Source organism: Pelodiscus sinensis, chromosome 1 (genome assembly GCF_052426305.1).
Source record: "Pelodiscus sinensis isolate ZL-2025 chromosome 1, ASM5242630v1, whole genome shotgun sequence".
Classification (NCBI taxonomy): domain Eukaryota; kingdom Metazoa; phylum Chordata; order Testudines; family Trionychidae; genus Pelodiscus; species Pelodiscus sinensis.
Window position 1 is genome coordinate 361,185,865 of NC_143052.1, and position 26,693 is coordinate 361,212,557.

General features: G+C 49.9%; 2 protein-coding genes across 2 annotated transcripts in view; both read left to right on the plus strand.

Annotated features, from left to right (window-relative positions):
• Nucleotides 1-26,693, plus strand: part of DNHD1 (dynein heavy chain domain 1) — a 274,296-nt gene that overhangs the window by 174,015 nt on the left and 73,588 nt on the right. The gene's annotated exons all lie outside the window — the stretch shown is intronic.
• Nucleotides 9,491-16,608, plus strand: LOC149526166 (uncharacterized). The gene is made up of 4 exons (XM_089777622.1): nucleotides 9,491-9,593; nucleotides 9,749-9,758; nucleotides 15,629-16,238; nucleotides 16,272-16,608. The coding sequence occupies exons 1-4, from the start codon at nucleotides 9,491-9,493 to the stop codon at nucleotides 16,599-16,601; spliced, it is 1,053 nt and encodes a 350-aa protein (XP_089633748.1). The 3' UTR covers nucleotides 16,602-16,608.

The window sequence follows — 26,693 nt, forward strand, 5'->3', positions numbered from 1 at the left end:
GCTGTCCTGGTCAGGTGGTCGGTAATATATCCCTACTGCTAATTTCTTATTATTGGAGCATGGAATTACTATCCATAGCGATTCTATGGAACATGTTGATTCACTTAATATTTTTATTTCATTTGATTCTACATTATCTTTCACATACAGTGCCACTCCGCCACCCACCCGGCCTGCTCTATCCTTTCGATATATTTTATATCCCGGTATGATTGTGTCCCACAGATTTTCCTCATTCCACCAGGTTTCAGTGATGCCTATTATGTCAATCTCCTCATTTAATACGAGGTACTCTAGTTCACCCATCTTATTAGTCAGACTCCTAGCATTTGTGTACAAGCACTTTAAAAATTTGCCACTGCTTTGGGTTGGGAGCGGGTGCGCATGGCATCCCAGCCAGCACATGCTCTTCAAAGCCGGCTACTCAGCGTACACGCCCCAGCACCTAGAGGGAGATGCACATGACAGTAGCAGTGGCGGCTCTGGGATCCGGGCATTAGGTTGAGAGAGGAGAGGGGTAGGGTTAGAGTGGGGGTGGGGGAGTGCCTGGCTCTGGGGAAGGGGAAGGGAGGGGGATTCAGTTAGAGCAGGGAGGCAGCTGGCTCTGGGGGAGGGGAGGGGATGCAGATTGGGATAGAGCGGGGGGAGGGAGAGTAGGAATTCTGGGACTGCATGCCAGCTCCAACTTCTCAGGAAGCACGTGACTGTCGTGGGGAGCAGAGGAAGAGCACGCGCTTCCTGAGAAATTGGAGCTGGCCTGCAGTCCCGAGACTCCTACGTGCACACACACCCTGCACAGGCAGGCAGCAGGGAGGAGGAAGTCCACAGCCCAGCGACAGACCTGGTGTTTCAGGAAGCGTGCCAGCTGTTTATGGGAGGGGAAGGGAGGGGAGGAGAGGAGAGGGGAAGAGCAGCCCGTGTGCTTCCTTAGACCCAGGATCCCCAGATACCAGCTGAGTTGTCCCTTTCTTCTCCCCTTGGCCAGACCCCCCCCACCAGCACTTTATCCTCTGCCACCTGCCCCAGCACCCTCCCACCTACCCCCCACCCACCAGCACCTTGCCCCTGCGCTCCATCTCCTGCCCCCACCAGCACAGTTGGGACCACATTAATGAGGCTTGGTTTTTTTGGAGGGGTTGTTTTTTCCATCTCATTTGTGTGGCCCCAACTGACTTTTCTGTGGGTCAGTGACCCCTGACTCAAAACAGGTTCCCCGCCCCTCTCATAAATAAAGACAGAGTCTCCTTCACAGGCAAGTATGAAACTATTTTAATGTAATTTAGACAGAATATGAGCATGTGACTCCCTGCTTTAGAGCTAATGGCTGCTGCTCCTTTAATTTGATTGCAGACAAAGGCTTTATCCTTACACTACAAGTCCTCAGGTTATTATGGAGAAGCCAGGGTGAAGACATATTTCAGACGGTGCAACCTCACGGTTCCAGGCAACCAAGCTGCTATACAATCCATTTTGACTCTTTTCTCTTCCCTGTCTTTGTCAGTCTCAGAGGAGTGCTGTGTATCTTAAAAGGCCAGCTCTTATCTTAGCCTTTTGTCTCTTGGCCTGTTCTCTTCCTGCAAGACACCTGCTCAATTACCATATTCTCCCTGCCAGAGTTGTCTGTTAGATGTCAGTGTTCAGTCCTTGGGATTCGCATTGTCTTTCTTAATCCTCCATCAGTATGAGACACTTTCTGCCAGTCTTTCAAGGACTCAGTCATATCCCTCCTGACAGGTATGTTACCCAAACACCTCGGCTGTGTCTACACTGGGCCACTTATTCCGGAAAAGCGGCTGATTCCGGAAAAGTGGCCTGTTCCCTGCCCCAGCACCCATTGGCACCCTGTCCCTTGGCCCCACCAGCACAGCTGGGGCCACATTAGTGGGGTTTGGAGGGGTTGTGTTTTTGTATCTCACTTGTGTGGGCCTGACTGACTTTTCTGTGGGTCAGTGACCCCTGACTCAAAACAGGTTCCCCGCCCCTCCCATAAATAAATACAACGCTGAAACATGTTGTGTTTGACATAATATTTTATTTAAAAATTAAGCCTGGCCAACAAGCTCCCAACTGGAGCCAACCCCCATCAGGCCGCAGCATCAGAACACTCCTGTACCCCCCAGACCCAAAACCTGAGCCCATCGTACACTGGAACCCCCTGTCCTGAGCCTCTCACATCCCCAAACTCCTGCACCCACACATCCCCTACACATCCCCAGTCTTTTGCCACAACACTCCTGCACCATCCACACACTGCAAATCTGTGTCCTGAGCCCATCATACTCCCAGCCTCCCTACCCTGAGCCCCTCATGCATCCCAGCCCAAACTCCTGCAGCCTCACAGCCACAAGCCTGTGGCTTGCTCAGCACCCCAACACTCTCCAGCCTGGAGCCCCCTCTCTGAGCCAGCATCCTCTTCTCTACTTCCTCCTGCCCCCAAATTCCTCCCAGAGCTCCAGAGCTTGCCCCTCTTACTCCTTCCTCTTTTTTTGTGACCGTATGCCCTGGCATGGTGTACCGGCATCTGTTTTCCCCTGGTGTGGCTTTTTTTTTTTTTTGCTTAACAACTTTCTCCCCCGGTATGTGGCTCTTCACACTCTATCCACCACTATTTTGGCTCTTTGTCTCTAATGGGTTGGCCACCCCTGCGCTATACCAACAAGAGTGGTAAACTCTTTGAGTTGGCGGACTGTCCCTGCCAACATGTTAGCAGGTGTACCCTTCCATTGACCCCAACCCACAATACAAATTACCACCGCCGCATCCTTGATGAGCTGGGGAGCACATCTCAACAGTCATCACGTTCAGAGCTGGTGGGCGATACAAGAAGCCTCCCTCCATATCAATCTCCTAGAATTGAGAGCGGTTTTCAATGCATGCAAGCTCTTTCTCACCTTTACCTGAGGTCGCGCTATCAGGGTGCTTACTGACAACATGAACACGGTTTTCTACATAAATAATCAGGGAGGGGCTTGGTCGCGTTCCCTCTGTGCAGAGGCAATACACCTATGGAACAGGTGTATCCACCACGCCATCACAATTTTAGCATCATACCTACCTGGCAAGGACAACATCACTGCCAAAATGCTCAGCAGATATTTTGTTACGAACCACAAATGGAAACTATATTCCCAGGTGCTACACAGAGTCTTCTCCCTCTGGGGGTTCCCAGCTACAGACCTATTTGCCACACACCAGAATGCGAAGTGCCACTATTACTGTTCCAGAGCGGGCATTGGTCCAGTGTCCCTGGGGGATGCATTCCTCCTTGACTGGGGCACACACCTGTTGTATGCCTTTCCCCTGACTCTCATGATACCGAGAGTCGTAGAAAAGATCTCCAGGGACAACACAATGGTAACCCTCAGAACCCCCTTTTGGCTGTGTCTGACATTGCTGCCCTACCTTCTTTGCATGTCGCCTACCCAGACACCACAACCTGTTGACCCAGCATCCAGGAACGCTAGTGCACCCTCAACCCGACCACCTTCACCTCACAGTGTGGTTCTTAGTTGGTTCTGAGTCTCAGAAATGCTCTGTTCCCAGCAGGTGAAACATGCCCTGATCCAAAGCAGAAGGTCCACCACTCAGACTACTTACCTGCACAAATGGTGCAGGTTTTGTTCCTGGTGCACACACAATAGTCTGGATCCGACCTTGGCCCCCATCCATCGCATTCTTGATTATATCCTGCATTTAAAGCATTCTGGTCTAGTGCTGTCTTCTCTCAAGGTTCAACTTGCTGCGCTCACCGCCTTCTGACTGCCAATAGACGGGTATTCTATATTCGCTCACCCATTGTCCAGGAGGATCATGAAAGGGGTGGCAAACCTTTACCCACCACGCAGAGATCTGCCTCACCCATGGAACTTAGGACTTGTCTTGGATGCCCTAACGCAACCTCCCTTCGTGACCTGTCCTCTGTCGCTATTAATCACCAAGATTGGTTTTTTGTTAGCTATAACATCTGCACGACAGGTGGGGGAGCTCGCCGCCCTCTCTGCCACACCTTCTTACACAATATTTACAAGCCAAGGGGTTATACTCTGACCCCAACAATCGTTTGTGCCAAAAATAAACTCCGACTAACATCCTACCAACTTCTTTGAGCGGTCCCAGTGGGTGCTCCACGCATGGTGTCGGGCTCATCCTGGCACCGCAGCTTGGAGGCTTTGCATAGCTGTATTCAGCTGGGTCACGCGTGCACAGTGTGCAGCATGCAACATTCGTGCTTTTTGAACTTCGCACGCACCCAGCTTACCTGTCAGTTCCTCTCAACCATCCCTGGCCACAGACGGAGCTTCTATTCTCTCATCCCTTCAGCAATTCTCCTTCCCCTCAGGGGATCTATAATTAGTTAATTGTAAATAGCTATCCCTTTTGTTCACTGTTCTCTTATCTACAAAAAAAAAAAAGAAGAAAAGAGATTTGTTAGCACGTTCTTGAAGCTCATGGAATTTAACAGAAAAACTTTAAGCCAGTCATGGCTGGATCTCCAGGCTTTAAGAAGTGTGCCCTATGCGGTGAGCTCATGCCAGTTTCGGATGGGCATTCAAAGGGTATGTCTACACTACCACCCTAGTTCAAACTAGGGTGGTAATGTAGGCAACCGGAGTTGCAAATGAAGCCAGGGATTTGAATTTCCCGGGCTTCATTTGCATCTTGCCGGGCGCCGCCATTTTTAAATGTCCGCTAGTGCGGACTCCGTGCCGCGCGGCTACACGTGGCACGGACTAGGTAGTTCGGATTAGGCTTCCTATTCCGAACTATGGTTACTCCTCATTCCACGAGGAGTAACGGTAGTTCGGAAGAGGAAGCCTAGTCCGAACTACCTAGTCCGTGCCACGTGTAGCCGCGCGGCACGGAGTCCGCACTAGCGGACATTTAAAAATGGCGGCGCCCGGCAAGATGCAAATGAAGCCCGGGAAATTCAAATCCCTGGCTTCATTTGCAACTCCGGTTGCCTACATTACCACCCTAGTTCGAACTAGGGTGGTAGTGTAGACATACCCAGAGTGTATATGCTGTTTAGGGGACAACCACATTCCCCAAAAATGCAGGCACTGCTCAAAAATGACAGCCCGCACTCATTGAGACAGGTAAATGCACCTCAAGATGCTCCTTCTGGACAAGGTGCTGGACCCTGATACTGTGAATGCTGGACAACTTGGGGGGACCCAGAAGAGAAGGGTCTCTTCCCCTGAACTGCTGGCAGATAAAAGATCTCCCCTGCCAGATCGCTCCTGCCTAAGAGGACGTCGGGAGATAAGCCAGGGTCCTCTGGCTCTGTCCCGCAACCCTCAGTACCTGGGTCGGGGACAAAACTGAAGAAGGCTGCGGCATCCAAAAGAGCCTCTTTGGCGCCAAAAGCAGCCGTGGTGCCGACAAGCGGCTCCCGCACTACAAGCACCACTCTGTTAAGTTCTGCAAGCGGCACCAAAGCAGCAGCTACCCACACGGACAGCAGCAAGACCAGAGGGAACTCTTCCAGCACTGTCAACACAGCAAGCTCCATTGCCAGTGCCATGTGGTACTCCCACATTACAAACAGCCCCGGCACCGGCAAATACAGCGGTTCCGCAACTTACTCAAACACCGACACTAGAGCAGGAGCTGGAGCCGGCATTGATACGAGCAGAGCCTCTGGAGAAGGCATCTGCTAAAATGCAGAGACAGGGGACTCCCCACTTCCCTTCTCCAAGATTTTCACCAAGTCCTTCCCCTTCTCCCCCAATGTATGTGTCACCTCTGCGCCGTGCCTACCGGCACCACAGCCCAAGACAGAAGTTCTATCACAGACACTATTCCCCACATGGACACCCACGCTACAGTGTCTACTACAGGCACCAATCCTACTCTCCACCATACAGACGGTCACCACGCTATCACTATTCTCCATTTGCCAGCTACAAGAGGTGACATACCAGTTGTAGATCATCCAGGTGTTCGTCACCTCACCCATCGGATTGATATTATGATCATTGCCATGGTTCTCCGTACTCGTCTTGTTCACACTCCCATCACCGTGTGCATCTGTGACGGATCGGGCCGGGTCTGCGCACAGCTGAGGGCGTCCGCTCAGGGTGAATTGCTCAAACTCAGGGCTCTTTACAACGCCTGATTGGAGGCCCTTCCCAAATAGGCCACAAACCAGTCAGAGTGCTTCAGCTGCCTACCTGGCCAGCCAGAAGCCTCACGAACAAAATCCCTCTGGCACCCCAGCTCTTCCTGTGTCCCAGTCAGCCCTGGGCCTAACACACAGGTGATGGGTTATAGAACCCAATCTTACCTACCCCAAATGGGTTCTTCCAGTCCCAAGAAACCAGCCACAGATCCCAGGTCAATTTATACTCTGAATCTTACCCACAAGATCACACTGAGCCAATCCTTTAGAATCTAAAATCTAAAGGTTTATTACTAAAAGAAAGAAAAGCGTGAGCGTAAGGTTGTTGAAGAATAATACATTACATGCATTGAATCTCCCAGTTCTCGAAGCAGGCTCTTAGCAGAGATGTTATAAACTGCTATCTTAAAAGTCTCTGGTGTTCATCTTATGTCAGGATGGGTCCATGGTTCTTTCCGGCTCATTGTTCCCTGCAAGGCTGCATCTGAGATCAGAAGCAATACTGAAGACCAAGATGGAGGGTGCCACATGGCACTTATGTACTTCTCTTGGCATCTTCCTGGCCAGAACAGGTCACTGCAGGTCACATGGTCCATTGACCTATCCCTGTGTCCCAAGTCAACAAACATTATCCTGGCTGGCTTGCAGATATCAAGACATTCCCCAGGTGTGTCTGTGGCACTTAGAGATCTGTTGTCACTGGAGCCTCACTAATTAGCATAGCCATGGGCTGAACATTCCTTGCCCATTGCTCTGCCTCAGACAGAGAATTTTCCAGCCTCCCTACAGAGTCCATGTTTATAACTCCACCTACAAATATCATAGAAGTACATGAATAGCATATACATCTCACATGGCCCCCTTTTTATAGACCTTTGGGGCACATGGGTGCGGCAGAGCTCTTTAGAATCTGAGAACATGACAGCACCAACAACCCTCACGCGACAACTCACTGACAGCAGGGCAGTCTCCGCCACAGCAACACCATAGTCGTCACCTGACTTCTCCAATGCTCAGCCCAGGCGTCACAACACAAAAGTTGGACCTGGAAGACGGACAATTGTTGGAAGCGGAGGACCAACAGACTGAAAATCCAATTCCTGGCTGCTCATCCTCTGCACCGGTGAGGCAGTTTTCCCAGCGGACACGTCTCCACCGGACGATTTTAAACAGTTCCAGGACCTCTTCAAGCGTGCGGCTCAGTCCCAGGAAATCCAGCTAACAGAAGTGCAAACGAAACAGCATTGACTGCTGAAAAATTTGCACCGAAGGCAGAGCGCGAAAGTTGCATCCCTATTGTTGAAGCTATTATGGAAGCGGCAGACATCATCTGGCAGACACCAGCTTTGGTGCCATCAACCTGCGGGAGAGCGGACAAGAAATATTTTGTCCTTTCCAAGAATCTAGAATTCCTCTTTAACCACCCACAGCCGAATTCACTGGTGGTAGACGCAGCACAGCAGCAGGCCAAAACACTGCAGTATAAGACAACACCAGATGTCAAAAAGCTAGACATATTCGGCAAGAAAGTATACTCCTTGGCAACCCTGCTCCTATGTATTTCTAATTATGCTGCCTTGTAATCAAATCACAACTTTGACAATTCTGAAAAGATAGCACAGCTTCTTCAATACCTGCCAGAAAGCAAGCGTCCCCTCTTAAAGTCTTTTGTGCAAGAGGGTTTTGTGGTGGCACGAGCGAGTTTGCAGATCTCGCTGGTTGTGGCAGACACAGCAGCCCACATGACTACAACTGCGATAGCAATGAGGCATTCTTCTTGGCTTACTTCCGCAGCAGTTCCAAAGGAGCTTCACATGAAAGTGGAAAATCTCCCTTTTGACAAAAACAAGTTGTTCGCAGAAAAGACGGATGAGGTCCTCCACGCCGGAAAAGTTTTTTAAGTTCCGCACCCTGGGGATGTACACACACCCCTTTCGACTCAAGAGATACTACCCATACCAGGGGAGGTACGATTACCCCATCAAAGACAACAGCAGCAGCAGCGGCCCATAGACCTGCAATATAGATGGCCTCAACCATCCCATATGGGCAATCAACAAAACTCCAAGCAGCAAGTTTGATGGTTCGGTCAAGGGCATGCAACAGGTCCTTACGGTGACGGATCAACAAGTCACTCACCTTTTCTTCCACCATCGACTTTGACCTTTTCAAGATCAGTGAGCAGTGATTACATCAAACCACTGGGTATTACAACTTGTGGTATCTGGGCTCACCATCCCCTTCACCACCCACAAATCCACCAACCCCATCCTTCTTCAGGCACCCTGCTCACGAGACCCTGTTGAAGGAAAAGACTGGAGGATGGAGGCCTATCCTCGACCTCAGGAAGCTGAACAAATACCTCTGCTGCCAAAGGTTCAAGATGGTGACCCTTTCCAAAATAATACCGTCACCAGAGAAGGACGATTAGTTTGCAGTCCTCGACTTGCAAGACATATTTTCACATAGCGATACATCCAGCTCACAGACGTTTTCTCCATTTCACCATCAGAAATGATCATTTCCAATACCGAGTGCGACCATTTAGACTCGCATCGGCTCTCAGGGTGTTTTCAAAAACCGTGGCAGTAATAGCTGCTCACCTACAGTGTAGGGATGTGATAATATTTCCACCACCTTCTATGCCACCACTGAAGGTCATTTGCTCGTCCCATGACCAAGAGGTTGCTTAAGGGAATAACAAATCTAAAGCCCCCGCGAAGACCCGTGCCTCCAACTTGGAGCTTGGATTTGGTCCTCGACGTGTTAATGTACCCACCCTTTGAGCCACTAGTCATCACGTCATTATCTATGCTCAACATGAAAGTGGTATTCTTATTGGCAATTATATCCACCAATAGGGTTAGTGTTAGTGAATTGTAGGGTTAGTGAATTGGTGGCATTAATGGCAACGCCACCTTTCATAGTTTTCAACAAGGACTCAGTCACACTGCGTACCCATCCAGCCTTTATCCCTAAAGTCGCGACACAATTTCATGTCAATGAACCCATCAATTTACCTGTCTTTTACCCGAAGCCGCATGCCTCTACTCGAGACTCGCTGCTCCATACCCTTGATGTACATCGAGCTATAGCATTCTATATAGACAGAACACAGACCTGGCGCAAGACCGACCACCTAATAGTATCCATAGTGGACCATTCCAAGTGCAGTCCATTTTCTTCTCAGTGTCTGTCCAACATCATAGTCTCTTGCATCACCTTGTGTCACTCAATCAGCAAAAAGCCCCTTCGGATTCTACCTAGGGCACACTCCACCAGGGCAGTGGCAACATCATGGCATTTGTCAGAGGAGACTCACTGCCGGAAATCTGCAGGGCAGCCACATGGTCCTCAAGCTTGACCTTTATGAACCACTACGCAGTAGTGCGGCGGTGGATGCCCGAGTCCCTGGTGACCTCAGCAGTACTTTCAGTCATTGACAAGCCTGAACTCCAGGAATGCAATGCGAGTACTGCTACGAAGCACCCACAGGGACCACTCAATGAATAAGTTGTTACTCACCTTCGTGCAGTAACGATAGTTCTTCCAGATGGATCCCTGTGGGTGCTCCACATCCCACCCTTCCTCCCCATTCTGGAGTTGTTTCTTTTTGTGTCCTTACAGATGCCAAATGGTGAGAGGAACTGACAGGTAAGCCAGGTGCGCATGAAGATCAAAGAGCGTAAATGTCATGTGCTGCACACCACACATGTGTGACCCGGCTGAATACAGCTATGTAAAGTCTCTGAGCTGTGGTGCCGGGATGAGCCCGACACCATGACTGGAGCACTCACAGGGACCCATCTCGAAGAACCATCGTTACTGCACGAAGGTGAGTAACTTCTTCTTTCTACCCCAACCCACACTGCTCCCAAAAGGATGCCAGACTTCACACACTAGAATGTGCGCAGGGTACCGGCCTTCTACATTGATAGGACACGACTGTTTTGGAAATCTCAACAACTTTTGATCTCGATAGCTGATCGTTCTAAAGGCAAGTCTCTGCACAGTGCATTTCCAAACTCACTGTTCAGTGCACAGTGTGTAGCTATTTGTTACAAACCAAACCTTTACCAGACGTACCAAGAGCCCATTCTACCAGAGCAGTAGCAGCATCTACAGCTTTTCTCAAGGGAATTTCTCTATGGGACATCTGTCGAGCAGCCACGAGGTCCTCTAACTACATCTTTGCAAAGCATTATGCTATTCCTAACAACTTCATTAGTGACTCAGCAGTTGCCTTCGCAGTGCTATCAACAGCGGTAAAACCTTAACTTTGAAGCCGCCTTCATTACTCTCTGGGCACTGCTATGTAGTTACTTATAGTGAAGCACCCACAGGGACATCACTCAAAGAAGAGGAAGTTACTCGCCTTGGTGCAGTAATGACTATTCTTCGAGATGTGTGTACCTGTGGGTGCTCTACTACCCGCCCTCCTTCCTGCTTCGGAGTTTCTCCTTTATGTTTTCCAGATACTTGGTAATTAGGATGAACTGGTAGGTCTCGGACCGCACACTCTGAGAAACAGCGTGAATGGCACGAGGCGCCCTGACACGCATGCGTGGTCCAGCAGACCTCTGCTGACGAATCTCCGATTTGTGGCACCAGGACAAGCCCAACACCTACAGTAGAGTACTATCGGGGATACACATCTCGAAGAACAATCATCATTGCACCAAGGTGAGTAACTTCCTCTGACACTGGGTTTAAGCCTAAACCAAGGAGATTGTATTAAGTATAAAAACAAGGATTTAAATGGTTGCAGGTGATGACAGGCAGATTAAAGTATGTGACTAAACTCTGATAAAATAAAATATGCCAGCTAAGCCTCATATGGTAAGAGAAATTATTACAATTGTAATTTCTCACCCCAGTTCTTCTTCGAGGAGTGTTCCTGTGGGTGCTCCACCTCAGGTGTTTGGGGCACCGCTGCGTGCCTGGTCCGAGGTTTACAGTAGCAGTGCTCTCCGGTGGGCCACGCAGGTGATTCAGGCATGGCAACCATCCTCTCACTTCCTGCTCTATCACCGTAGGCGTCAGTTGGAACCACAGTTTCTCTCCTAACTCATCTTGTAGTTTGAATGCTTTCCCTGTTAATAGTCAGTGTTACAGTTTTTTGATAGTTTAGAGTTGAGGGTTTTCTTTTTGTAAAAAAAACCCCAAAAATGAAGTAGAAGAATGACTTTCTCTGTTAGACTACCATTGTTTTTGGCCTAACAGCTCTACTCTCCCTGGGATGCCTGGTTCCCCGGGATTCAAACGCTGCCTCTCCTGCAGGCTTTCTACCACTGTCTCAGATGGTCATTCCCAGTGTGTGCATTGCCTCAGCCAGGCACACAGTACCACACAGCACCAGAATTGCAGACAGCTAACAGCTTGCACATGGAAGGCATGGGAGCTTCAATTAAAACTCCTTTCATTAGAGAAAATGGTGAGACCGGCTTCAGACCCAGAGCACTCCTCTCCCCCGCACAAGCTGTTACTTCTGGCCATGTCCAAAAGAGTCCCGGTGGCCAGCTCTACTTTAACAGGATCTTCCTCTGATCAAGCTAGAAAGAGGTCTCACTCCTCGGGTAAAGGTGACTCTCCCTCAAAAAAAAAAAAAAAGAGCAAGTATCCAAAGTGCCCCTTGCTGTAACCCCAGTTAGGGTTCTGAACAGGGAGACTCCAGAACCATCTAGTACCAAACTTGCTCCATTCTCTTCCCTGGCACAGAAGTTAAACTGACGGGTCTGTAGTTTCCTGGGTTGTTCTTATTTCCCTTTGTATAGATGCAGGAGCGGCCCTAGACAAGCTGCCAGCAACTGGCGCCGTAGGTGAAATGCGCAATCGGCGCATGATCGGCGCCCCCGCCTCCAAACCCCTGAACGCCGTTTAACTTTGGCGCCCTAGACAACTGCCTAGTTCGCCTCCATGGACGGGCCGCCACTGTATAGATGGGCATTAGATTTGTCCTTTTCCAATCTTCTGAAATCTCTCCTGTCTTCCATGATTTGTCAAAGATGATAGCTAAAGGCTTAGATACCTCCTCTATCATCTACTTGAACATTCTATAGTGAATGCTAATGGGAATGGAGTAGGTGTAGAAGATAAAAAAAAGAACAAATTAAATGTTTCTTAGAAAAGTGAGATGTCTGCAAGTCACCAGTGTCTGATGAAGTAATTAAGGAATTCATCTGCAAACACCTGGAAGATAATAAGACAATAGGTAACAGCCAGCATGGATTTGAAAAGAACAAATCATGTGAAACCAATCTGATAGCTTTCTTTGATAGGATAATGAGACTGGTGGCTAAAGGAGAAGTGGTAGATGTGGTATACCTAGACTTTACTAAAGCAAAATGCAGGACAATGTAGCACTTTAAAGACTAACAAGATGGTTTATTAGATGATGAGCTTTCGTGGGCCAGACCCACTTCCTCAGATCAAATAGTGGAAGAAAATAGTCACAACCATATATACCAAAGGATACAATTAAAAAAAATGAACACATATGAAAAGGACAAATCACATTTCAGAACAGGAGGGGGATGCGGGGGGGGGGGAAGGAAGGAAGGTAAGTGTCTGTGAATTGATGATATTAGAGGTGGGGAGAGTGGGATGTTTGTGAGTTAATGGTATTAGAGGTGATAATTGGGGAAGCTATCTTGGTAATGGGTGAGATCTTGATCTCAACTACCCACCCTGAGAAATAAAAAAGCAAATTGAAAGAGCCAGACGAATACCTAGAAACCATCTACTTCAAGACAGACCCAAGAAAACCAACAATAGAACACCACTTGTCATCACCTACAACCCTCAACTTAAACCTGTCCAACACATTATCAATAAACTACAGCCTATACTGGAACAGGATACCATACTCCAAGAGGCTCTGGGAGACAGACCCATAGTCTCCTATAGACAACCACCTAACCTCAAGATGATTCTTACCAACAACCACAGGACATACCACACTAATACCAACCCTGGTACCTTCCCTTGCAACAAACCCCGTTGCCAGCTTTGTCCACATATTCATTCTGCTGATACCATTATTGGACTTAACCAAGTGAGTTATAAGATCAAGAACACATATTCCTGTGCATCCAGAAATATAATCTATGCTATCATGTGCCGAAAGTGTCCGTCTGCTATGTACATTGGACAAACATCTCAGACACTTCGCCAAAGGATTAATGCCCACAAAACAGATATCAGACAAGATCACAAAGAAAAAACAGTTTCTTGCCATTTTAACCAGAAAGGACACTCTCTCAATGACTTAACCACCTGCATTCTGCTACAAAGACCTTTTACATCTGCACTTGAAAGGGAATCCTCTGAACTGTCATTCATGTTAAAATTCGACACTCTCCAAAAGGAATGAACAAACACTTGAACTATCTTACACATTATCAAGATAGCTTCCCCAATTATCACCTCTAATACCATTAACTCACAAACATCCCACTCTCCCCACCTCTAATATCATCAATTCACAGACACTTACCTTCCTTCCTTCCCCCCCCCTGCATCCCCCTCCTGTTCTGAAATGTGATTTGTCCTTTTCATATGTGTTCATTTTTTTTAATTGTATCCTTTGGTATATATGGTTGTGACTATTTTCTTCCACTATTTGATCTGAGGAAGTGGGTCTGGCCCACGAAAGCTCATCACCTAATAAACCATCTTGTTAATCTTTAAAGTGCTACATTGTCTTGCATTTTGCTTCAGCTACCCCAGACTAACACGGCTACATTTCTAGACTTTACTAAGGCATTTGATACGGTCTCGCATGATCTACTTATCAATAGACTAGGCAAATACAACTTAGATGAGGCTACTATAAGGTGAGTGCATAACTGACTGGATAACCATTCTCAGACAGTAGTTATTAATGGTTCACAATCCAGCTGGAAAGGCATAACAAGTGGAGTTCCATAGGGGTCTGTTTTGGGACCAATTCCATTCAATATCTTCATCAACAATTTAGATATTGGCATAGAGAGTACGCTTATTAAGTTTGCAGATGGTACCAAGCTGGGAGGGGATGCAACAGCTTTGGAAGATAGGGTCATAATTCAAAATGATCTGGAGAAATGGTCTGAGGTAAATAGGATGAAATTTAATAAGAACAAATGCAAAGTACTCCACTTAGGAAGGAACAATCAGTTCTCCTTCGAGTGGTCCCCGTGGGTGCTCCACTCTAGGTGCTGGTGCATCCTCGCGCCGGCGACCGGAGACTTTTTCTAGCTGTTTTTGCCGCGGCGCGCAGGCGCTGTGGCGCCCTCTAGTGTCGTTGGGACTGAAGGGCGCCTGCGCACGCGCGGCTCCTCAGTTCCTTCTCTACCGTCCTCGGCAGTAGACGGAGCCCTCTCTTTGCCTTATTCCTGTGGGAAAAAAACAGTTAAATTCTTCGTTTTACCCCTAGTTACCTCATCAACCAAGTTTTCGAACCCCCCCCCCCCAACTAGTTCTTAAAAAAAAAAATTTCTCTCATTGCGGCTTGCCGCTTGTTCCCCAACCCTTCATGCCCGGCTCGCCGGGCTTCAAACGTTGCGAGACATGTTGGGATGCCATGCCAGCGTCCGACGGACATTCCGCCTGTATTAAGTGTCTTGGGGAGGCACACCAGATGCAAAAGTGCCTGCATTGCTCTAAATTGACAGCGAGGGCGCGCCGTGACAGAGCCAATAGACTGACGACTCTCTTGTATGAGAAGTCGCTCCGTCCCTCCTCAGAGGACTCGCCTCCGCCTCAGCCGACTAAGGGTATGGAAAAAGACCAAGCCCCTACCCACTCTTCCTCTGCAGTATCAAAAACCGCACTCTCTCCAGCTCCAGCTATATCCTCGGCACCCTCAGCATCGCGGGTGAGCACTGAGGACACACCGGGAACCTCTGGTGCGCCGCGATCTAAGACGCAGGCACCGCACAAGAGAGCTCATTCTGAGCCAAAACAAAAATCAGCGGCACCGACCGCTACAGCACCTAAGCCGTCCTTGGCACCGACGGCACCGCCTAGAGAGCGCTCGGCACCGAAGCACCACCAAACGGCACCGGGCTCGGCACCGAAAAAGGCCCGCACCGATAATCCACCTCCTAGCACTTCGGTGCCGGGATGCACGTCGGCACCTTCATCTCCACCGAGTCCACTCCACTCGGCACCCTCCCAAAACCGAAGCCGGTACCGATCCCCGGTGCAGAGCCACACCTCTTCGGCACCGCCGTCCCCGGGTTCCTCTATCCACTCAGCGAGATCGCACCATTCCTCGGCCGCTTCTCGTTCAGCTAGTGACATCAGCACCGAACCCAGAAGCAGGTTCTCATCACAACATTCTAGCCTGACTCACAGACCTCCATCCTGGCAAATGCCTGCGGTTCAATATGCATACCCTCCCCCTCCGCATCCGTAGTATCCACACCAGTATGCCTATCCACCCCTGCCATATGCCAACCAATGGCAACCATGGAACTCACATCCAAAGAGGTCTCACCATCAACCCTCTCCTACCGCTTCCAGGCCACCTCCGGCCTCTCCTCCTGCCACCACGTCGGCCACAGAGCCGAATTCTCCAGCTCCTTCAGGCAGCCATGACTCCCTTTCTGAGGGCGAGACCAGATCTCCGCTACACAATTCCTCCTCCTCCCCAGACGAAGCGGTCACCACCGATGCCCAACTGTCGGGAGACGATACAAAAAAGTTTCAAGAGTTGTTTAAAAGAGTTGCCGTAGCGCAGGAAAAAGATCTTCAAGAGGTGCAGGTCAAACAATATCGACTCCTTCGCACGCTTCAACCTCTAACTGCTTCCAGAATTACCATCCCTATGGATGAGGCCATTATGGACCCAGCTGACAATATTTGGCAGACCCCAGCATCCATCCCTCCAACAAATAAGAGGACAGACCGCAAATACTTCATCGCTCCAAAGGATATGGACTTTCTTTTCACCCACCCACCCCCTAACTCCCTAGTAGTGGATTCTGTACATCATAAGGGTAAACAACCTAACCTAAGAACAACCCCACAAGACAGGGACCACAAAAAGGTGGACATTATGGGCCGAAAGGTTTATTCTTCGTCCACATTGCTCCTTAGGGCGGCCAATTACACTGCTATGCTCGCAAACTATGATAATGCCAATTACTCATAGCTCCAGGACCTCCTCCTACATCTTCCGGAGCATAAACGGCCAACCCTGCTTAGTATTATGCAGGAAGGCCTCACCATTTCCCACACAGCTTTGCAGTCCGCTATGGACGTGGCAGACACCACGGCTCGAATCACGGCCTCGGCGATAGTGCTCCACCGAATGTCATGGCTACAAGCCTCCGGCGTACCTAGGGACCTCCAACAAAAGGTCGAGGATTTACCCTTCGATCGGACCAACCTATTTGCAACCAAGACCGATGAGGTGTTGCATTCTATGAAGGACTCCCGTACAACCCTTAGGACCCTAGGAATGTATACTCCTCCATTTAGAAGGACCAGATAGCAGCCTTACCAACGACCGAGAGAACCGTTCCGCCAACAACCCAAATATGATTTCCGCAAACAGAGATCCCAGCGTCGTAGACCACAACGCCAACAACAACAACATGCCACACCTCATCCCCCAGCCGGCAAGCAGCAGGTTTGAAGGCCTGGTCGAGAGCCAGGAAGCCAATCCGCCGACCCTCCCAACTGCTACCCTTCAGTTCCACCACCCCCTCCGAGCGTTTTTCCACCAATGGTCCCTCATTACCTTGGACAAGTGGGTTTTGAACCTAGTCCAATCGGGCTACGTCATCCCCTTTACCTCTACCCCGCCCAACCACCCTCCTACCCCATCCCTTTTCAGGGACCCCGCTCACGAAGCCGTACTCCTGCAGGAGGTTTCACACCTCATTCAACTGGGCGCAGTAGAACACGTACCAACACAATTCTGAGGCCGGGGATTCTACTCAACGTACTTCCTGACCCAGAAGAAGACAGGAGGTTGGCGCCCCATCGTAGACCTCAGGCGCCTCAACAAATACATTCCATACCACCATTTCAAGATGGTTACCCTCTCAACTATCATTCCTGCACTCGACCAACACGATTGGCTTTCGGCTCTCGACCTTCAGGACGCATATTTCCATATTACAATTCATCCTGCTCACAGACGCTTCCTCCGATTTACAGTGGGTACCCAACACTACCAATACAGGGTGCTCCCGTTTGGCCTCTCTATGGCCCCCAGGGTATTTTCCAAAACCCTATCGGTAGTAATGGCCTTTCTTCGACGCCAAGGCATCATAATATTCCCATACCTGGACAATTGCCTCATAAAAGCTGCGTCTTTCAACTAAACGAAGGCCATGACAGATACCACGGTAGCCCTTTTACTCAGTCTCGGGTTTCACGTAAATTACGCAAAATCCACTTTACGCCCAACACAAAGACTGGAGTTCATAGGCGCCCTCCTCGATACAATCGCAGCAAGGGCCACTCTTCCCAAACACAGGTTTGCAATAATACACGACCTTGTCCGAGCAACACAAGCGGTACCTACTGTCACGGTCCGCCACTGCCTCAAAATCCTCGAACACATGACTTCCACGACCTATGTCGTCAGTTTAGCCAGACTCCACATGAGACCTCTCCACTCCTGGCTCACGATGGTTTACAGACCCTCCAGAGACCAACTCTCCAAGTCTGTCGCTATTCCACCACGCATCATCAACTCCCTGCTCTGGTGGACAATTCCTCAAAACATGCTACACGGTGTCCCCTTTCAACGTCCAACTTCCACTTTCACGCTTATAACAGACGCCTCACTCATGGGATGGGGAGGCCATTTGGGAAGCATCACAGCCCAAGGCAAATGGTCATTTGTGGAGCAAACACTCCACATCAACCTCCTCGAGTTACGGGCAGTCAGATATGCATGCCAATACTTCTTTCACCATATAGCCCACAAGACCATCACCATTATGACAGACAATACCACCTGCATGTACTACATCAACCGTCAGGGTGGCGCCCGTTCCCCTTCCCTATGCTCAGAAGCCGCCAAATTCTGGACCTGGTGCCTCTCACATGGGGTCACCCCTTCCGCTGTATATCTTCCCGGAATACTCAACGTCACAGCAGACGCCCTAAGTCGCATGTTCATGGACCAGCACGAGTGGGAGATCGACAGACACACCCTCACTCCGATCTTCCTTCACTGGGGCCAACCAGAAGTCGACCTCTTCGCCACAAAGAACAATCGAAAGTGCCACCTCTACTGCCCCAGGGGAGCCCTGGGCAGAAGTTCCCTCGGAGACGCCTTTTCCATCGCATGGGACGCCTCCCTCCTCTATGCCTTTCCCCCTCTCCCACTCCTACACAGAGTCCTGGACAAGATCAGATCGAGCCAGGCACGGGTGATTCTGGTGGCACCTGCTTGGCCCAGACGAACATGGTACCCTTACCTCCTCAAGATGATGGTAACAGACCCGTATCCCTTCCCTCCACATCGCGACCTCCTCTCTCAAAACCACGGTCGGACCCTTCACCCGGACATCCCCAAGCTGAAGCTCCATACCTGGTTCCTTCATGGCTCCAAGATGCCAAAACGGCCTGTTCAGAACAAGTGAGACACATACTAATTAATAGTCGGAGACGCTCCACCAGGAAAACCTACCCGTACAAGTGGACGCGTTTCTCCCAATGGTACGCTCAAACCCATGCAAGCCCACCACATCTTGCTCCTATACATACCTTATTGGACTACTTACTCTCTCTAAAACACTCCGGCCTAGCACTCAGTACTATCAAGGTCCATGCTGCGGCCATAGCGGCTTTTCACCGTTCTCTACGAGGCACTTCTTTTCTCGCTGACCCACTGACCAAGCGTTTCTTCAAAGGCCTGCAGAACACCTTCCCTCCGGTTCGGCCACCAGTCCCCATTTGGGACCTGAACCATGTCCTTAAGAGCCTCACAAAACCCCCGTTTGAACCAATAGCGACCTGCTCTTTGTCTCATCTGTCCATGAAAGTGGCTTTTCTCGTCGCCATTACCTCCAGTAGGAGGGTGAGTGAGCTTGCAGCCTTAATGGCTGACCCTCCATACACCGTATTTTTACAGGACAGGGTGGTACTCCGACCCCACCCTAAGTTCCTACCTAAAGTACCCTCTCCCTTCCATATGAATGAATCCATACGCTTACCTGCCTTCTTTCCGAAACCGCACACGGAACCGATCCAGACCGTGTGGCACACTCTCGACGTCCGACGAGCATTGGCGTTTTACATAGATCGCATGAGACCCTGGCGAGCCTCGCCTAGACTTTTCATCTCATATGCTGAAAGATCTAAGGGACAAGCAGTCTCATCTTAGAGAATCTCTAAATGGATTACATCCTGTATTAAAACCTCTTATACCTTACATAACAAAGACTTACCTGGACTTATCACAGCTCATTCCACTAGAGCAGTAGCTTCCACGACCGCTTTTCTTCGTAATGTTCCATTGCAGGACATTTGCAACGCTGCTACCTGGTCATCTGACCACTCGTTTGCGCAACACTATGCTCTCTCCACCTTGATAGCATCTTCTATGGCGGTTGGACAAGCGGTGCTATCCACAGTTACTACCACACGGCTCCAAACCCACCTCTGCGAGCCGACAACTGCTGTGTAGTCACCTAGAGTGGAGCACCCACGGGGACCACTCGAAGGAGAAGAGTTACTCACCTTATGCAGTAACGGTTGTTCTTCAAGATGTGTCCCCGTGGGTGCTCCACTACCCTCCCTCCTTCCCCTGCTTGGAGCCTGATACTCTGGCGGGTAGAGAAGGAACGGAGGAGCCGCGCGTACGCAGGCGCCCTTCAGTCCCAACGATACTAGAGGGTGCCACGGCGCCTGCGTGCCGTGGCAGAAACAGATAGAAAAAGTCTCCGGTCGCTGGCGCGAGGACGCACCAGCACCTAGAGTGGAGCACCCATGGGGACACATCTCGAAGAACAACCGTTACTGCACAAGGTGAGTAACTCTTTCTTTCCCTGCAAAAGGGATCTAGGGGTCATAGTGGACCACTAGCTAAGTATAAGCCAACAGTGTGATGCTCTTGCAAAAAAAGCAAACATGAGACACAAGAAGTCATTCTTCCGTTCTTCTCTGCACTGATCAGGCCTCAATTGGAGTATTGCATCCAGTTCTGGGCACCGCATTTCAAGAAAGATGTGGAGAAATTGAAGAAGGTCCAGAGAAGAGCAACAAGAATGATTAAAGGTCTAGAGAACATGAGCTAGGAGGGAAGACTGAAAGAATTGGGCTTGTTTAGTTTGGAAAGGAGAAGACTGAGAGGGGACATGAGCACAGTTTTCATGTATCATATATATAGTAGCCCAAAGTCTGTGACTCTGTGACACTGAAACGCCGGCTGTTCCCTCTGGGTGGCGCTGTTACCTCCCGCCATGGAGCTCGGCTGACTTCTGCACCACCCAGCCAGGTCACCGTGCAGGAGCAAGCAGTGCAAGTGGCCGTTTGGGCCCTGCGCTCCCCATGCTCCCACGCGGCAGCCCGGCTGAGCGGCGCAGATGTCAGCCAAGCGCCACAATGGGAGGCAACAGAGCTGCCAAGAGGGAACAGCCAGGGGGCGGGGCCTGGACGAGCGTGCATCTCTGACATCAGGAAAGGGCACCGGAATCAAAAGGAGGAAAGCAGAGAAGACACAAAGGGCGTGGAGGAGACAGATAGGAGAACAGAGGAGGCAGAGGGTAGGTGGAGGACAGCTAGAGAGAGAGAGTGAGAGAGACGCAGCAGTAGGAGGAGAAGAGAAACACTGAGTGAGAGGTGGAAGGGATTGAAGAGAAAGAGAGAGAAGGAGAGAGAGGCAGGAGGTGGACAAGAGCTGAGAGAGAGAGAGGGCGAGGCAGTAGCAGGAGAAGAGAGAGAGATGCCGTTTGCACCTCTTGCTTCCGTGCGGTGGCCCAGCTGAGCAGCGCAGAAGTCAGCCGAGCACCACGACAGGAGGCGAAGGGGGGTGGGGCAGTGACATACATGCCCAGGGGCAGGGCCTGTACGAGCTTGCATCCCCAACGGAGACAGAGGAGACTGGAGAGAGAGTGAGAGGCAGGAGGGGGAGAAGAGAAAGAGAGAGACGGAGAGAGAGGCAGAAGGCGGAGGAGAGCTGAGAGAGAGAGGGGGAAGCAGTAGGAGGAGGAGAGAGAGACGGAGCAAGAGACCGGAGGCTCAGGAGAGAAGACCGACGTGGAGGAGAGACCTGAAAATCCTGTCTTATGACGGGCTAATTGGCTAGTCTAAAAGATTGTCATAAGGAGGAGGGAGGAAAAATTGTTCTCCTTGGCCTCAGAGGACAGGACAAGAAGCAATGGGCTTAAACTGTAGCAAGGGAGGTTTAGGTTGGACATTAGGAAAAACTTCCTACCTGTCCAGCTGGTTAAACACTGGAATAAATTGCCTAGGGAGGTTGTAGAATCTCCATCTCTGGAGATATTTAAGAGCAGGTTGGACAGACACCTGTCAGGGATGGTCTAGACAGTGCTTGGCCTTGCCATGAGGGCAGGGGACTGGACTCGATGACTCTTGAAGTCCCTTCTAGTTGTAGTGTTCTATGATTCTCAGACCAAGTTGTCTATGGCCATCGCACCACCAGCACCAAAAAAGCCAAAGCCTCATATGGCACCATCGGCACCCATGGTGCCCCTGGCACTGAAGATGCACAAGCATGGGGCACTGCCTTCTCATTCGGTACTGCAGGTAGCAGCCGCACTTCTGTCCCAGCTGCCCTCAGCACTGCATATGCTGATACCAGCCCAATTCACCAAAGCAAAGGAGCTCACGGTGTCTTTGGTGCCCACAACACCGCTGTTCGGCACCAACAGCACGCCCATGTCTGGCAGTTTCTTACGCTCAGTTACTCCTGGCTCAGCACCGCCGTAGTCAAGTGATGACAAGGAGGAGCTCTTGTTTTGTACCCACTCCCCAAGGCAGCCTCAACCACAAGTACATCATGCAGCAGTACAGCAACAACCACTGCAATGGCTAACCCCTCCCATGCCATTTCCTTCCAACTGGCCCTATTGGTACTTATGGGTGCCATATCGAGCCAACATCCGCAACAGCTCATGCCAGCTGCTCCTACCACCAACTGCTCCTACCTCTTTTAAGCCCTCTTGGGGCCATCCTGATGTCTTTGGCAAAACATCCCTGCCATCGCTTGACAGGTCGCGCTACTAAGGAGAGGAAACTGCATCTAGTGACAAGGAGTTGTCAGCTTCTTCCCATCCTGCAACACACACATCCTCCTTGTCTCCCAACAACACCCTCATGCCCCCACCTCCTGTGGTGGGAGATGACTTCTGTTCTTTCCAAGAACTCTACAAGCAGGTTGCGGAGGTCCTTGAGGTCTTCCTGGTCAGCCTTCCCAAGTCTCAACACAAACTGACCAGCATACTCCACACCTCACCGGCCTCCAAACTGGCCTTACCCATGGACCCCGTGCTTATGGACCCTGCTAGAGTCATATGGCAGACACCAGCCACGATCCCACCGGTCTGCAAGAGATCTGACTGTAAATATTATGTGGCCCCACAGGGCGCAGATCTCCTATTCTCCCATCCGCCCCTGTGATGGACCAAGCTGTGTCTGGGCACAGCTGAGGGCGACTTGCTCAACTTTGGGGTTCCTTACAGCCCCCAGACTGGTGACCTCTCCAAACAGGCCACAAACCAGTCCCACAGAGCGTTTCAGCTGCCTGCCTGAAGCCTCATGAGCAAAACCTCTCCGACACCCCAGCAATATCCATGCCCCAGATGGCCCCGGGCCTCATACACAGATGGGGGGGTCTTAGAACTCAATCTTACCTATCCCGAACAAGTTCTGTCCGGTTCCAAGAAACCAGCCACAGATCCCTGGTCAATTTACCCTTTGGACCTTACCCACAAATCACACTGGGCCAATCCTTTAGCATCTAACATCTAAAGGTTTATTACTACAATAAAGAAAAGCATGAGAGTAAGGTTGTTAAAGGATAGTACATTACATGCATCGAATCTCCTAGTTCTCAATGCAGGCTCTAGCAGAGATGTTACAGCTGCTGGCTTAAAAGTCCTTGTTGCGCATCCTAGGATCAGGATGGGTCCACAGTTCTTTCCGGCTCTTCGATCCCTGCATTGCTGCCTCTGGGATGAAGTGCTGAGCTGAGTACCAAGATGGAGTCGGCCACATGGACTCCTTATACATCCTTCCTGGTCTCTTCTTGGCTGCAGCAGGTCACCTGGCCAGCGGCCTATCCCTGTGTTCCCTGCTGGCAGCCCTCAGGTGTCCACCCTCATGCTTTAGGTGTGTCCTTGGCCCATTGACTGCCATTGTCCCACAGGGCCTCGCTAATTAGCATGTCCGTAGGCCGGGCTCTGCCCAATGCTCAACCACATGCAGGGAAATATTCAGTATCCATACAAAGTACATGCTTATAATTTCACACACAGGCATTATACAATCACATGAACAGCGTACACAGGATTAGCAGACAGTAAGCTGCTATTCAACACCTCACATGGCCCCCTTTTATACCATTTTTGGGGCCAACACCCCCCCATGGGTGCAGCAGTGATCTGGCTGCTCCCCTCAAAATCCAGTAACGTGATAGCCTCCCAACTCGATAGTGAAGGATGCACTACCCCATATGATAAAGAATGGAAACAACTAGACCTCATGGGGAGAAAGGCCTGTTCTTTGGCCTCTCTTCAGCTCCGTATATCAAATTACACAGCGATGCTGACAAAATACATCCACCACATCTTTGAACAGCTCTCACTCTTTCTTGACAACTTATCAGACAACAGAAAAGAACAATTTTCTGCCCATATAAACAGGGGAATGCTGATCACCCGGACGGCCCTATAGACCTCCCTCGATGCATCCAACACAGCATCATGATCCATCACTATGGCTATCATGATGAGAGGGTCTTCCTGGCTCCATTTGTCAGGGTTTCTTCATGAAGTGCAGGCCACGGTAGAAGATCTCTCCTTCCAGGGATCAAAACTGTTTGCAAACACTGCCGATGCATCTCTCCACTCACTCAAGGATTCCCTTGGGATACACATACCTGCAGCCAGACACAAACAGAACAGGTATTTTAATCAAAGATACAAATCCTCCCCTTTCAACCAAGCTCAGAAGCATTTTGATAATAGGAGGAGGCAATGACAAACGAGGCATAGACAGGCCACTGACCAACATACCACTTCTCAACTATCAACCTGGAGGCAAACGTTTTGAAGGTCAGGTCGAGAGTCTGATATCGCCTCTTCATTTAGAACAGCCCCAAACCCATCTGCTATTCTGCCAATGTCTACTACCCTTCTTCCACCATTGGTCCTCTCTCACGACCGATAAGTGGGTGCTAGACATTGTGAAGGCCAGATACTGCATTCCTTTTACTGATATCCCTTCCACCCACTCACCATTCCTGTCCCTTTCAGGGACCCATCTCATGAGAGCATTCTACACCAAGAGATGGAGCATCTTCTCCACCTAGGGGCCATAAAACCCGTACCCTAACGTCACGTGGCAAAGGCTTCTACTCCTGTTATTTTCTCACAATAAAGAAATCAGGAGGGTGGATACCAATTCTCGATCTCAGGAGGCTCAACTGTCACAGACAATGCCAGTGCTTCAAGTTGATGACCTTAGCTACCATAATACCAGTCCTAAATGAAGGGGACTGGTTATCAACTCTCGACCTCCAGGACGCTTATTTTCATGCATTCATCCATGTGGCACAATGGAAAAAACTGAGGTTTACACTAGGCACCACACATTTCCAATACACAGTGCTACCCTTCGGATTCTGCACAGTCCCAAAGGTCTTCTAAAAAATTATCGCAGTGATGGCCGCCCACCTCCAAACAAGGGATATCCATATTTCCTTATCGCAATGACTATCTGATCAGAGCAGCCACAAGCCAAGAGGCTCATGAGGCAGTCTTCTTAGCCATGTCCCTATTCCAAACCCTTGGATTGCAAATAAACTTATCCACATGCAAGCTCCAACCAGCTCAAACCATAGAGTTTATCAGCGCCTATCTCAACTGCACTCAAGCAATAGCCTCCCTCCTGCACCAGCAATTCCAGACTATCAAGCACCTTGTTGAGGTGCTGCAGACCAACCCACAAGTTCCTGTAAGAATTTGCCTGCAGCTTCATCAGTGATGTTGCATGCCAGGCTGCATATGAGGCCAGCGCAGCAATGACTCAGAATGGTGTACAGACCCCATCATACCATTATCAACAAACAGATTTCCCTCTCAATCAGGATTAAGTGCTCACTAGACTGGTGGGCGGATCAAAAAAATGTGTACGCTAGGGTACCCTTCTGCATAAGTCCCTCAACGATCGCGATCATGACGGACACCTCCCTCTTGGGGTAGGAGCACACTTAGGCCCCCTCACAGTCCAGGGCTGATGGCAGTCCCATGAGCATTCCCTCCACATCAACATTTTGGAGCTCAGAGCAGTACGATATGCATGTCAGAACTTCCTGCAACAGACACAGGGCAACACTGTACAGATTTTTATGGACAATCAAGCCACAATGTACTACATAAACAGGCAGGGCGAAGCCAGATTCTATTGCCTGGGCAAGGAGGCGACACACCTATGGTCATGGGGCATAGACCACAATGTCCGGAAACAAGCCTCTTACCTGCCGGGCAAGGACGATGTTCCGGCAGACACCTCAGCAGGAAGCTCACTTCCAACTACGAATGGGAGATGGATGACGACATACTTCACACGGTATTCACGTTGGGGATTCCCCAGGATTGACTTATTTGCAACCAATGTGAACAAGAAGTGTTCATGTGCAGGCATTGGCTCACACTCCCTGCGGAACACCTTTACAATATCTTGGAATGCGCCCTTCTATATGCCTTCTCGTCAATCCCTCTTCTTCACCAGGCAGTCAACAAGAGAAGAGCGAGGGCAGCATTAGTCATACTCATCACTCCCACATGGCCCTGCCAGACCTGGTACACTTCTCTGGGCAGATCCATCTATGATTCCACTGGGTGAGATACACCTAAAACATTACAGGCCTCTCGCTCAGCTCGTTAAAGGTACACCTTGCAGCCATAACTGCATTCCACCAATCCATTGAAGACAAAATGGCCTTCACCCACCCCACAACTAAACGCTTCTCAAAGGGCATTCAAACACATTTCCACTGGTTAGAACACCAGTCCCAGCTTGCGCCCTACACCTTGTACTACGAGCTCTTACCTATGCACTATTCGAGCCTATGGCCACGTGTTCAAATTGGGGCTTTAATGGCTGACCCACCCTTCACCATATTTCATAAGGAAAGGGTGGTTCTGTGACCACATCCAAAGTTCTTACTAAAGATGCTTGTCTCCTGGTATTGCAATGAACCTCTGGTGTTACCCATCTTTTGCCCAAAGCCTCATGCTACCGCCAAAGAAGCTAAACGGCACATGCTCGATGTGCGCTGTGCAATCGCCTTCTATTTGGAAAGGACAAGGACAATTCGTAAAACTAACAGATGTTTCATCTCCACCACTGCAAGATCCTTGGGCATGTAAATCTCTAC